Here is a 14,889-nt window from a genome sequence, read left to right on the forward strand (position 1 = left end):
TGGAGGGCAGATGGACATGTCCAGAAGGTCCAGGTACCACGTTCTCCTGGCCCAATCCGGGACAATTAGGATCATGGTTTTCCTGAACTTTCTCAACCTCCTTATTACTTGAGGGATCACAGGGACTGGAGGGAATGCGTACAGAAGTGGAAACTCCCAATCAACCAAAAACGCATCCCCTTGAGCTCCTCTCGGGGGAAATTCCCTTGAGCAATACAGTTTGCACTTCGGGTTGGTACCGGTCGCAGACAGATCCACTTGAGGGGTTCCCCAAAGGGTGAAGATCTCTTGAATGATTTCCTGAGCTAGCTCCCACTCGTGGGAGACTGTGCTCTGCCTGCTCAGAGCGTCCGCCACTGTGTTTTGCTCTCTGGCTAGATGAACTGCCGATCGACAGATCCCCTCTTGTATTGCCCACAACCAAAGCTGCATCGCCTCTCTGCACAGTGGTAGTGACCCCCACTCCTCCTCTCTTGTTGAGGTAGTACATGGACACAGTGTTGTCCGTCATTATCAGCACATTCTTTCCCCGTACAGAGGGCAGGAAGGCCTTCAGCGCTAGTCTGATCGCCCTTAGCTCCAAAAGGTTGATGTGTAGTTTGGACTCCGATGGAGACCAGCGACCGCTGATTGTCAACCCGCTGGTGTGAGCCCTTCACCCCATGAGTGAGGCGTCCCTTACTACGGTTATCTCCGGCCATCGTTGCCAAAAAGATTCTCCTCTGAGGATATGATGTCTGCAAGCCCACCACTGCAGATCCTGTGCTACTTTGGCTGGAACCTGCAACAGATCTGACATTTCCCCTGAGAATTGGGACCATTGAGTTCTGAGAGCCCATTGAAGGGATCTCATTCTCAATCTGACTTCTGGCACCAGAAAAATGCAGGATGCCATCAGGCCGAGCAACCTGAGAAAATCGAAGGCCGGAAGATACTGGGCATTCTGGAATTTTGTTACCATCTGCAGAATGTGGTGAGCTCTCTCTTTGGGAGGCGAGGCTTTGCCCGAGCAAGTATCCCGGACTGCTCCAATAAACTGGAGTTTCTGTGATGGCATCATGTTTGACTTTTTTAAATTCAGAGAAAACCCTAGTTTGTGAAGGAAGTGACAAGTCTTGGACAGATGATCCTGGGCTTGTTCTGGAGAACATGCCCTGATCATCCAATCGTCCAGATAGGGGTAGACATGAATTCCCTCACTCTTGAGACTCGCTGCCACTACCGCCATCAACTTGGTGAAAATTCTTGGGGCGGAGGTTAACCCAAATGTCAGAACTCGAAACTGATAGTGAGAATTGCCAATCGCGAACCTCGGGTACTTTCTGTGCTTGGGATGGAATGGCACATGAAAGTAAGCATCCTGAAGGTCCAATGATACCAACCAATCCTGGAGTTGGAGAGCCTGAAGGATCTGAGAAAGTGTGACTATCTTGAACTTGTCCTTCCTTAGGAACTTGTTCAAGTTTCTCAAGTCCAAGGTGGGTCTCAGTCCTCAGTCTTTCTTTGGGATGAGGAAATATGGGGAATACCAACCCTTGTTCCTCTCTGCTACAGGTACATGTCCTATGGCACCTTTCTGTAGCAGGGTTAAGACTTCCTGCAACAGGAGTGGATCCAGATGTTTTACAGAGCTGTATCCCGGTGGGTGATTCTGAGGTTTATTTTGAAAAGGAAGGCAGTAACCTTGGGATACTGTTTCCAGTGCCCAAGCATCTGAAGTAATGCCCCGCCATTCTTCTAGATGCTGCGAGATCCTGCCTCCCACTGGGGTCTTGTGGGTCAAAACCTCTGAGTGGTTTTGCGGCAGCTCCAGCAGCTGCTGAAGGGACAGATGCCGCTCCTGGGGCAGGTCTAACAGCTTTTCCTCGCCCCGAGGACATTTTCTTTGGCCTCTCTGACTGGCCTGTCCTCTTCCTTTTCCAACTGAGGAATAAAAACGAAAAGGACGACCCCTTGAGGAAGATGAACCTGTGTAGGGGCGTTGTTCAGGTTGTCTTATGACGGCACTTAGTGATTTTGCCGCTGCTTTGGAGGTCTGCAGCTTCTCCAAACTTTCGTCCACCTTGCTGCCAAACAACCTTGAGCCGTCAAATGGCCTATTAAGAAGCCTGGATTGCACATCCGGCGCAAAACACGACTTTCTTAGCCACGCAAACCTACGTAGCACCGTGCTAGATGCCATGGACCTACTGATACTGTCAGCTGTGTCCAAACCTGATTGAAGGCATTCTCCCGAAGCCACCTTTCCATCCCTTATTATGGCTAGAAAGCCATCATGTTCCTCACCTTCTGGGATGTGTTCAGCTGCCGCTGAAATGCAGTCCCACATGGTATGTGTCAACCTTGCCAGGGTGCAAGTTACATTAGTGGATTTTAAAGCCATCCTCCCCGATGTAAAAATGTGCCTGGACCATGCATCAACCTTTTTATCGTCATTATCCGGAGGGATTTTGGGGTATGCAGCACTTTTAGTGGAGGTAGCTGCTTGAACTACCAGACTTTCTGGAGATGGGTGTTTGCTTAAGTTCTGGGTCAGAATTACAGGGTCTATATTTCGACACAAACTTTGTATTAACTGCTGGAATGGCTTCAGGGTGTTCCCATGCACAATTAACCCTCCTTTGTAAGGCAATATGAAATGGAAGTATGGGGTCTTGCTGAGGTGCTCCTGAAAGGATATCAGTCATATCATCATCTTGATAGAATGGTGAATTTCTACCCCATCCCATAAATTCAGGTATTCTATTCATTCATTTTCTGTAGCCGGCATCAGCACGTTCTGCTGGATCTTGTTTATCAAATTCGTACTCTGGAGAGGTATCCAGACCACTTGCTGATTGTAAGCATTCCTGTAAATCTTGTATTTTAGATTGAGGATCAACTAACTCCTCGGGAACAGGTCTTGTTCCAAATTTAACACCAGCAGAGGTAATTTCTTCATTTGCTGATGACTCTCTCATAAATTGATGACTTGGTCCTAAAAAAATAATGTCTACTTTCAGGATGAAAAATCTTTTCAGGTAATGCAGGTTTTTCCCTTGGTATAGGTGTGGGCATCGACAAAAACATCCATGGCGTTGATGCTGTCACAACAAACTTCGATATTGTCGAGGTAGCCTTCGATGTCTTCGAAGGAATCGTTGAGGGAATTGTGGAAACCATCAACACCTTCGAAGGAGCCTTCAAAGATGTCGACTTTATACTCGACGTGATTTTTTTTAGAATGAGTTGTCGAAGCCTTGTACTCGATTGCCTTCGATGACTTCGAGGGTGTTTTCGATGTCGACCTCGATGACGAATGAGAGGCTGGCGCCATCTTGTTTCCTTCTACCTCCGGTTTATGCACCGGTAGGTTTTTTCATGAGGTGACCGGGAAGAGTCCCTGGGTGACACCCTCGACAACTTTTTGTCGGACTTTCTTGTTTTAGATCTTCCCCCGTTACGTTTCTCGTGAACAGGGGCATGGTCTTCTTTACACTTTGAGGGGGTCTGGGCTGCGTTTTTAAACATTTTTAACATGGAAACTCTAAATGCTTCCCATTTACTCAGGGAGTCATGTTTCGAAAGGGCATGTTATCACTTCCTCAGGTGATGTCGAGGTAGAAGAGGAAGATGGAGATCGGCACCGTCTTTGCTTTGTCTTTTTGGAGGACGAAGAAGACTTCCCGGATGTGCTCCTCGATCTATACATTTTATGATGCTTCACCGAAGACTCGGCCGAGTCTTTCCTCCCCTTCGAAGAAGACTTCGATGAACCCTCCCCCATCGCCAGTTTACCTCTATGTTCTTTTAAGGCCTTATGGGTCATCGACTGGCACGAACCGCAGTCTTCCATACGGTGGTTGGAACCGAGACACCAGAGGCAATTTTTGTGTGGATCAGTTAAAGACATTTTCTTTCCACATTTTTGACATTTCTTGAATCCTGTATTCGGCGTGGAAGGGTTCGATGAAGACATTTTTCTCATGAAAAACTGAAGCGCTGTTTGTAATGATCCGAAGCGAAGCTAACGGAAAAACGGAATTGAAGCCAACGGGCGTGCTCGAGGCATTTATACAGTGGATGACGTTGGTGCTCGACGGATGCCACCGAGGGACACCGACGCCGCGGCCTCCAGGGGAGCGCCCTCTGGTAGAGAGAGAGAGAGAAAAAATTCTAAGATGAGCAGTATGTGGGAGGACACAATCCATTTGAAAAGGATGCTTCAAATACAGGAATAGGTGTAGGTTTGAGTCAAATGGATGAGAAAGGCAGGGAACACAATATCTGCTTCATCATTAGGAAACTGAAGGACCGTGAGACAAGGTAGGCAACTACTGAACATGAATGTTTTGCCATTGTGTGGTCTTTGAAGAAGTTTAGACCATACTTGTATGGATCTACTTTTGTAATTCAAACAGACCACTAACCCTTGAGATGGTTAATGCAGATGAAGGGGAAGAATCCTAAATTATTAGGTTGGTCAATCAGCCTCCAGGGGTTTGATTTCACCATAGAACACAGGTCAGGGTGTAATCACCAAAATGCTGATGGTCGCTACAAAAAGTATGACCTACTGGAGTAAGGAGATTCATCCAGGAGTCGATTAAATCCTCCTGTCCCCCTTAGTCTGGGGGGGACAAGTGTTAGGGAGAATTCTCAGAAATGTGCTAATTCCCTTCTAAAGAAGGCTTGTTCAACGGACTGTTAAATTAATAAATAATTGTTTAATCAAGAAACCTTGAGTGCAAGTGTTTATTTGAAAACCTCTCACTCTGAAACTATGTTACAACCCTACAGGTCACACTGACCCCTCTTGAGATAAGCCTGGCTGCTCAGTCACTCTATCAACTTGTGTAGTACAGACCTATGCTTATAGGTGGGTTACCTAATACCAAGAGGACAAGACTGGTGTAGTCTCCCTAGGGGTTACTGCATACAATCCTGCCTAACAGCCTCTCAGCCCCAAAAGATATTCTGTATCAAAACTGAGAGCTGGAAACAAGAAGCTTGTACCCCCATAGGTGTCACCCATAGTAGGATGAAGCAAGAAGACGTTGGAGAGGGATTCCATTAAGAAGGGACAGGGAGGGGTACAGTGCAGGGGCGGCACCACTATCAGTACCCAATCAGAGCAAGACTAGGGGGAGGGGCCAGGGACTGAGGGGGATACATAAAGCAGCCAGACTTGCACAATGATGTTTAGTTCACTATCCCAGTGCTGGTGATTAAGAGGCCGGCAAAATGAGACCACTGCCCTCTTCTACGTCCAATATCCTCATGTCAGTAGGAAGGACCGAATCCTAGTGGACTACACAAAAGGGGGTATTCTCTTCCTTTCATTTATTTGGGCTATTTGTCTTTTTTAATTTGAGAATCTCATAACAAGTCTTTGTGGGTGTGGCTCAGTTTGTGTGCTCTCGCACAGTGCCTTTTCACACTGTATGTATAAACAGTAACAGAGATGCTTGGTCAAATGTTCACACATTGTACAAGAAATCCAGCCTACAACTATGGCTTTCCTGCAGAGGTGGCCTCCTCTGGATTCCTAGAGGAAGGACAATGCCCGATGCCAAAACCCACAATCTAAAGGGTATTCTCACTCCTAGACCCCTTGTATCCTCTGCGCAGGTGACCAGGGAGAGGCCATAGCAATTGGATCCCGACCCTGGGAGCAGAACATTGAGGGAGGATCACCTGGGTGGAGAGTCCCTGGGAATGGAGTGCCCTTGGGCGAGACATGGTATCCAGCTTTCCCTAGTGACAACCAACCTTTAAGGGCTTTTGTAAGCCAGCTCCCATCATTTCTCCACAAATGACATTTGACAAGACTGGGACAAAGAAGAGGCAACTAAGAGCAATGAAGACTATGCTCTTTTACCACTCTAGTACTGAGACGCGGAAAGATGCCCGCTAAGAGCAGTGAAGGTCAGGCATGTCCCTTTATTTGTGGGAAGGCAAGGTTGAGTAATCGTCCACACCTGTAGCCGGTCAAGGGGCTGCAGGTGTATACAATGGAGCCCTGTCCAGTGGCAAAAATGATTGAGGGGATCGACAAGAGAAGGACCAGGAGGCCAGTGCTTGCAGCAGAGAATCCGACAGTGCTGTGTGAGAGCTGGAACTCCCTGGAGCAGACTGGAAAACACAGGGGGAGCCATGCAGGAAGGCTGCCCTTTACCTTTTTACTCAACGTGCTTGTTACCCTGTGGTGGAGGATCACCCCAGGAGTGTCTGAGGGGCAGGGGCTGGAGACCCAACACAAAAGGAAGAAGGCTGTGAGATCCGTGCTGCAACTCCAGCTCCTAAAGTTACCAGTGGGTTTCTGATACTTGAGATACCCGGTGCACGCATGTGTAAACTAACATTTCCCTAATACTTTGTATCAGAGTGGTCGCATGCTGCAGATTAGCAATGTTTTCCAAAGTCCCCGATCAGTTCATTTATCAATTACCAAACAAAGAGGAAATACTTTGTATTGGAGTGGTCGCTTGTAGCCAGAGACAAGTTTTTGAAGGTCTCCGAACATTGAACTATTCAATCAAAGTGAAACAAACAACTACTGAAAAAAGGGAAAACGAACCCTAAGCAAGAAATATCATTATTGAATACCGAACTGAACTAAAACTTGTAACTAAACAGAATTAAAACAGTTGGAATCCAAAAAGAGGAAATCATGTCTTTCAGGCAAACCATCATATATTGAAGTGCTAAAATGAATATAATTTTTAACAGACCACAGTATGTTGAAATCTAGTACGACTTTAAAGGAACAGACAAAGGATACTGAAGCCTGATTTACAGTGCCATTTTCAACTTGTGTGAAAGCTACAATTATCTGAACCAATTTTTGAAAAGATGTCTTGCCAGTCTTTGGAGCAGCAAAGGGGTTGTTGCTTTGCCCCTGTGACTAACCTCTATCGCACAAGGAGCACTGAAGAGTGGTGGCAAGTTCTCTGTGAAGGACTTAACAGAGCAGCTCTATTTGCCCTAATTAACTTTCTACAATTTTTAAAAACTCAGCTAGAACTAGAGTCATAGTCAAGTATGGTACGAGACGCAAGGAAGCCTGGTTGACTTTCTCTGATACCATTTACTATTGAGGAGTGTGGAATGGAGGAGAGGAGAACTTCCATGAGAAGAACCTACACGAGAGAGACGCATGTGTTGGCTTGTATATATTTTATTTTTTTCTCTTTTAAAGGTTGAACAAACCAATAAAAAAAATAAAAAATAAAAAATAAAAATAGAGTAAAGGATATTTTGTGTTCCTCTTTCTGGTGAATTGTTTCATTTGAAACTTGTGGAAGGAAGCCCCGAGTCCTCACCAGAAGCCTTTCATTTCAGGGTTGTTTGAACTGTGATCACTTGGGGTAGGAGCCCTTGAGACCTGAAAAAGACTATTGTAGCCTACAAGTCCATCCAAGAAAGGGGGTTCTGAAACTTAATGTGCAGAACTATGCTTGGGGGAGGGAGCTGAAAGAAAGCTGCGAGCTGGGAGCAGCTCAAACCTTTATGTGGGCCACTTAATCTTTTTGGTTGCTGACATCCCTACCCTTTTTACAGTTATAGTTATGAGGGCAAGTATAGGGTTTGGACATACACAGACAGGTTCCCAAGTTGAGCTCTTGGACTCTTTCTTTAGGTAGGGAAACCCCACCTTAGAATAGGGCAAGTTAGGCCTTTTTCCATCCTCACATTTAAGTTCATACAACTTGTATTGAATTTTGAATCTGTTGTCTGTGTCCTTCTTCATGATGCCTTCACTTTACCCAATGCCAGGAAACTTATTTGGAGACGAGCTTGGAGGGTGGAGGGGTATGGATTGGATTCTATGGGTTTCCGGAGCACACTACAAAAGCAGCGGCGAAGACCCCTCGCCCAAAGGATCTCACCGCCCTTACCTGGCTGGCAAAGGTCCCTAAAACGACAGCACAGAAGATGGGGTTGCGGAAGATGCTGTCGAAAACGTTGCGCTCGCCATGGATTTTCCGGGCATTGATCTCGTTGAAGAGCTGCATCAGGACAAAGGTGTTGAAGACGATGGTGTAGTGCTCGGAGGGTGGAGCGTGAAGGGGAGCGTCCCGTCCGCTGTCGATGTCAAAGAACTTCTCACCTGAAACGGAGCACAGAAGGTGATCTCAAACAAGCAGTAGCCGTGAAAACATGCCTTTTACTTGTGGAGAGATGAGATGGTGCATGAGCCTAAGACAGGAGTTGGATGGCCAGAAAGACAGTCTATGACATCAAGTCTACACTCACCATTGTTAAAGCAGAAAGAGTATTCATTCTTTATCTAAAATCATCTACAAATGTTTATGCAATATCATGTTTACGAAAGTAACAAGACTTCAAGACAAGTGCAGTTTAAAGCAAGTATATCAGTCTGCATTATATTGTGTGCCCATGTTCACTGTTTTCCAGACAACTTGAACACTAAAAGAAATTATTCCCTGCAATTTACAACCTGAATAGCAAATAAGTTGGTCATGTGAGGTTGTGCACTTTCCTTAGGTGGACAGGATGCAGCGCCAGGCTTACTGCAGCAATACATGACAACAGGTATAGCCCAGGGAGTTCCACCACAGTTTGACTTGCTTGTAAAACATAAGTACTTGAGAATGTGCAATCCGCCAGCTCCCTCCATTGTTTCTTCTCCTTGTTGCCAACCTCCCACTCACTTGTGATCTGCTTCCCTCAGTGTTTAGGGCTAGCAAAGCACTCCGTTGCATTCTGACGCTAAATCCATACTGATTAAACACCCTCATAATATTAATAATAATAATAAAAGCAATTGCAATAACAGGCAGGGTTGCAGTGCCTTTCCCATCAATATTTAGCAAAACTCTCCGCCCCATGCCTACCGAATACAGTGGGCAAAGGTAATGGCCCCACAGCCAAAGTCCCCTCACTCGAGGCTGTAGTCTCCCAAAAAGGAATTATACAATTACTGTGCTGCATTTACTGCGACGCCCAAAAATGTCAACTTTTTTAAAATTGTAACCCCCTTTTCTCCCCATACATATGTGGAGGATGGGCACAGTATACAATGGATGCAAAGAGGGTTGCAGGGGGCCTCCCTCTGCGCGCGCGCGTATATATATATAAATATATATATATATATATATGTATATATATATATATATATATGTATATATATGGTTGGAAAGGGGGTTGAAATAAAAAAAGTCAACATTTGTAGGGGTCGCAGTAAACGCAGCGCAGTAATCACATAGATCCTCCCAAAAGCACCTTTATGGCAACAAGCAATAAAAGCCATGCAAGTCTCTGGTGCAGAAAAAGGAGTTATTGTGAGTAGACTGAGCAACTGCACGGCAGCCATAGATTTCCAGATTTCAAATGGAATGAACACTGACCCAGCCTATGTCTAGGAGGGATTTGCACTATACGCAGCCTATGTCTAGGAGGGATCTGCACTATACGCAGCCTATGTCTAGGAGGGATCTGCACTATACGCAGCCTATGTCTAGGAGGGATCTGCACTATACGCAGCCTATGTCTAGGAGGGATCTGCACTATACGCAGCCTATGTCTAGGAGGGATCTGCACTATACGCAGCCTATGTCTAGGAGGGATCTGCACTATACGCAGTCTATGTCTAGGAGGGATCTGCACTATACGCAGCCTATGTCTAGGAGGGATCTGCACTATACGCAGTCTATGTCTAGGAGGGATCTGCACTATACTCAGTCTATGTCTAGGAGGGATCTGCACTATACGCAGTCTACGTCTAGGAGGGATCTGCACTATACGCAGCCTATGTCTAGGAGGGATCTGCACTATACGCAGTCTATGTCTAGGAGGGATCTGCACTATACGCAGCCTATGTCTAGGAGGGATCTGCACTATACGCAGCCTATGTCTAGGAGGGATCTGCACTATACGCAGTCTATGTCTAGGAGGGATCTGCACTATACGCAGCCTATGTCTAGGAGGGATCTGCACTATACGCAGTCTATGTCTAGGAGGGATCTGAACTATACGCAGTCTATGTCTAGGAGGGATCTGCACTATATGCAGCCTATGTCTAGGAGGGATCTGCACTATACGCAGCCTATGTCTAGGAGGGATCTGCACTATACGCAGTCTATGTCTAGGAGGGATCTGCACTATACGCAGCCTATGTCTAGGAGGGATCTGCACTATACGCAGCCTATGTCTAGGAGGGATCTGCACTATACGCAGCCTATGTCTAGGAGGGATCTGCACTATACGCAGTCTATGTCTAGGAGGGATCTGCACTATACGCAGCCTATGTCTAGGAGGGATCTGCACTATACGCAGTCTATGTCTAGGAGGGATCTGCACTATACGCAGCCTATGTCTAGGAGGGATCTGCACTATACGCAGCCTATGTCTAGGAGGGATCTGCACTATACGCAGTCTATGTCTAGGAGGGATCTGCACTATACGCAGTCTATGTCTAGGAGGGATCTGCACTATACGCAGTCTATGTCTAGGAGGGATCTGCACTATACGCAGCCTATGTCTAGGAGGGATCTGCACTATACGCAGTAGGCTAAATATTCAAGATGGCCACTCATACAATTATTTCAAGTTCTTCACCATATAGACTAAGGTGTTAAAGGTCTTCTAAGTGAATACCAAAGTCCCATTAAACACATTGACCAACACACAGTTGTCAGATAGGCATGTATTTATGACAGCAGTTTGCCTGGGGAGAAAAGAAAATGCCTCCTGGTAGTTGCTAATTAGCTCCCAGCAATTCCAAACCCGGCTTTGTGCAACCAAAATAGGGAGCTTGTCTGGCTGAGTCCACCAAGACACTGGTTTCGGCGGGGTCTGGGGCAATTTTAATGACAGTTTTTTGCATATGAATTCCCTAACCCTGGAGAACTCCAATGTATGTGGAATTTGTCCATGTGGAGCGACGACAGAGTGGAGAGCGGTGTTGGATCAGTCCCTGGATATGGGATATGAAGACGACAGTATAGTGCTACTTGAAATGTTCTGGATTACGATAATGCTGCAGCAAGTTTACAACTCTTTCTCTAATTTCATAGCTATGATTTACAATGAGCTGGACCAATAAGAGGACATCTGAGAGACATGAGGTTGGGAAGTGGGTGCGGGCTCTGGGGTGATTCCTGTAAACCACATCCAGGTAGCATGACACAGTACTTGTATGCATCCCCGCCTGAAGACTCCCTGCTACCCTCTGCAGGTGGCTTCTGTAAGGCAAAACTGCCTTATCAGGAGGATGACCCTAAAACACATTGATAGGCAACTGTTTTGGATCACATTTATGCCATGGTTGTATTCCAAAATCCATCCAGACTAACAAATATCTGTGAAACAAGAAGTTGGACGTCACGTGTATTCTGATGTTTTTCCACAATGTTCACAGGTAAAGACAATGGAATACTTGTTTGGGGGCATGTGTATCGTGGGGCGAGAGGCTGTTCATGGCTGTTACCTGTGCCCACTGAGACACTTAATGTTCCATACAGATTGTGTGTGCATATGTTTATTCTGCATGTGTTGTTATTGATTGCATGAATCGGTATGTGAGTGTCTAATCCACCAGTGCATGCATTGGACCTTATGCACTGTCTGAAAAGCCTTTCCTCAAATTCTAGGACAGCTCATTTTCACTATTCCAACTCGAGTCATAGAATGTTTGGGGAAAGAGCTTGATTTTCTTGGGAGTGCAAATTTGGGGAAATGTCACCACTGGCAACCTTTTCCCAGGTGACAATCACTGTATACCCCATTTGTGTGCTTTGAATGGCTTGTCACTTTACATTCGACTACAAATCACAAGGGTGTGCAAGGAGCTGCAACCTGTACACATTCCTACTAACTTTCTACTGCTGTGCCACAAGCACTACTGTGAGCTGGGAGGATGCACGCTCACCTGCAAAGAGTAGTGTGAAGATAATGGTGAGCTGGTAGATGGCGTGCCCCAGGATGTTCTTCATCATTGTGCGGGAGATGAGCGGTTTGTTTCGCCCGTAAGGTCGGCGCAGGAGCAACGACTCTGTAGGGGGTTCCGTGGCCAGAGCTAGGGATGCAAAGGTGTCCATGATCAAGTTCACCCACAACATCTGCACAGCCTTGAGAGGAGAGTCCTGCAAAAAAAGACAGCCTGCCTTAGCTTTACTCATACATTGTCAGAGTGTGGTACACAAACAGTGGGGTCGTGGGGGGGGGGGGGTAACCCATTTGCTTAAGTAGCAGGTGTCAACTCCAAAGGGTGATGTATGAAGATGAAAACTTTGCAGCAAAGTCCATGATCTGGTGTGCGTGCATGTGTGCGACTGTGGCAAGGGAATGAATAATCTGACGAGTCTGGATTTGGAAAATAAGAAACATTGGGCCGGGCACTGGGCATTGGTGCAGGCAATGTACTCTCAAGTTTGTACAGAGTGGGCACTGAGTTTAACAAACATGGAAAACCAGGAATGATTGAGTATATTTCAGGGGAGAAGGGAGCCGTGGTCCTATATCAGATACTCTTAAGTATTTTATGATCACATTCAAGTTTCAGTGAATCAGGCAACGCGGGGGACTCATCTGCAGGAGGGAGGGGCAGCAATAAATGGTTAGGAAGGACAAGACTACAGAAATCAAATCTGCAGAGTGGTCTGGGCACGGGTTGCAGATTGGAGGTGCAAGTAAACGGAATGCGATTAACGAGGGGGGGATGGAGGTTGCCATCGACAGTTAAACAGAATTGGTGCATTTCATACAGAACCTGAGAAGTGGGCAAATAGAGTGTAAGTGGGGGAAAATAAAAAACTCTGAGCCTGCCTGGGTGATGCATGCTCCTGTGAAGGCCACAATCACTGCCACCACGTTGACCGTTAGCTGGAACTGCAGGAACTTGGAGATGCTGTCATACACATTACGGCCCCACATCACTGCTTTCACGATGCTGGTAAAGTTATCATCCGTCAAGATAATATCAGACGCCTCTTTTGCAACGTCTGTGCCAGCAATGCCCTGTAGGAGACCGGGAGAAGGGGGAGAGGAACAAACACAGGCAAGGGATGACAACATGCCAACATGTTTTGACAACAGCTAAAATATGAAGGTTTACACATCAACAGAAAATCACTGCAACCATTGTTTTCAAGGTGGTGTTTAAAGGTGAGTACAGATAGCATGAGTGAAGTGAGGAGTAATTTGTATAATCTAGGATCCATCAACCAGATTCAAAAGCAGAAAGTAATAACCAAGGAACTGCAGAGGAAGGGGACCTTTATAAACTGTATAGCAAGAGGCCCCCTTAAGCACCAACCTTAAAATAACTCTTCCAATCCATGGGCCTCTTAAGAGGGTTTTCATAATCTACTCTGGTAAGGGGTTCTGAGAAGCCAACTTAAAGATGCAGCAAATTTACCATTGAGCCCTTGACCAAACTCTCAAAGGTAGACTGGCAGAGCAGTCAGGCCTATACCCAGGATGTGGTAGACTTGGTGGAAAGTACAGTTAACAAATACGAAGGTTGTTAAGAAAAAAGAGCTCCACACTGCAAAGTACAAAAATATACTATTGATTAAACACAAGAATACATCAACTAACACACTACTACTATTTACTTCCTTAAATCCGTCTCTCCGACTCACAAATGCCTTCATCAAGCCGCCCCTCAATACCTGATAACGAGATTCACTAGACCAGTATCCGGCTGCCCTTCCAGAAAGGTTAACTCTAATCTCCTTCTAGTGCCAAGATTCAAACACACTATGTCGGGAGGGAACAGCTTTCCTGTTAAAGCGGCACAATTTTGGAACTCCCTACCACCAGCCATTAGGGAAGACCTCCCCTACCTTCAATTTAGATCTAATACTATCCACTGGCTCAAGCAACATGATACCTAACGCTTATCCTTGATACGCTACATTATAACTTCTGTAAATTGTGTATATCTTCTGATCTTCTAGGCTTCAACACATTATATAACTTGCAATTTCTGTGTATCCTTTGTAACTTTAATTTGCTGTATGGGCTCTCATTGTTTTTGATGTTTCCAGCAATGTAACCTCAGTTGGATTCCATCTAGTGCGCCACTGTAACTAAGCTTCACAATCCTCTTGTTGCTTCTACGCCCTGCTACCCTTGGGTTAGGTGTGCATTACAAATAATAAAACAAACAAACTACTATGCAAGCAAAATCACCTTTAAAACATGTTCTCAGCTAGGCAACACCAAAAGGAGTTAACCAACACTTTAGGATTTAATACAGTTATGCATAGGTATACAAACAGCAGGCTGCCTAGAGGAGAGGGAGAGAAGGTTAGAAGTAAACTCGACAGGCCGTAAAAGGGCTAGTATAACTGAACAAACAAGAAAAATGATTTTTAAAGTCCACTGGTATCCTTTTCTTTTTTTTTAAGTTCCAGCTATTACAGGAAAGTGGCCATATCAAGCAGGTGTTAGAATAAATTCCCTTAGAAGAAAGTTCCAGATATGGAGAGGGTAGACTAATGGTCCCCTGGCTATCGTAGAGAGGACCTATGACCCCGGTTCCACTGCCAACAGCCGGATACGGTAGTTAAGCCTAAGGCAAGTTGATGGGGGCTCATAAGGAGATAAGCTATCTTCACCCCCTTGTGAAGGAAGCATCAAGGGGGCTCACTGTAGATGTAGTTGCTGAAAGCTCACAGATGGTAGTTGGAGCCTTCCACAACGGTTTTGCCGTGCCCTTGCAGAGATCCCTGTGACAGGGTAAGGGTGCATATTTCGGATGCAGTTGAGGAGCAGACACTAGTGTGAGCAACACGGTCAGACTTTGGGTTCCAGTAGGACCTTCCTCGTGGTTGGAGACAGCAAAAGGTTTGCGAGGTCTCAGTAGAACAATGAGGAACCCGGATCATTTTCCAGCAATGAGGTGGGGAGGTGCCCATGCAATGGTGTAGACCAGTC

At 45.8% G+C, this 14,889-nt stretch overlaps 1 protein-coding gene across 5 annotated transcripts in view; it reads right to left on the reverse strand.

Annotated features, from left to right (window-relative positions):
- ATP2B4 (ATPase plasma membrane Ca2+ transporting 4) overlaps positions 1–14,889 on the reverse strand; it is an 803,527-nt gene that overhangs the window by 69,427 nt on the left and 719,211 nt on the right. For all 5 annotated transcript variants that reach the window (XM_069633088.1, XM_069633085.1, XM_069633084.1 and 2 more), the window contains 3 exons: positions 12,772–12,963; positions 11,876–12,089; positions 7,881–8,092 (listed from right to left, as the gene is read on the reverse strand). In XM_069633088.1, coding sequence (XP_069489189.1) covers positions 7,881–8,092; positions 11,876–12,089; positions 12,772–12,963 — 618 coding nt within the window. The remainder of the gene's footprint in view (positions 1–7,880; positions 8,093–11,875; positions 12,090–12,771; positions 12,964–14,889) is intronic.

This window comes from Ambystoma mexicanum, chromosome 13 (genome assembly GCF_040938575.1).
Source record: "Ambystoma mexicanum isolate Mex_15411 chromosome 13, UKY_AmexF1_1, whole genome shotgun sequence".
NCBI lineage: Eukaryota > Metazoa > Chordata > Amphibia > Caudata > Ambystomatidae > Ambystoma > Ambystoma mexicanum.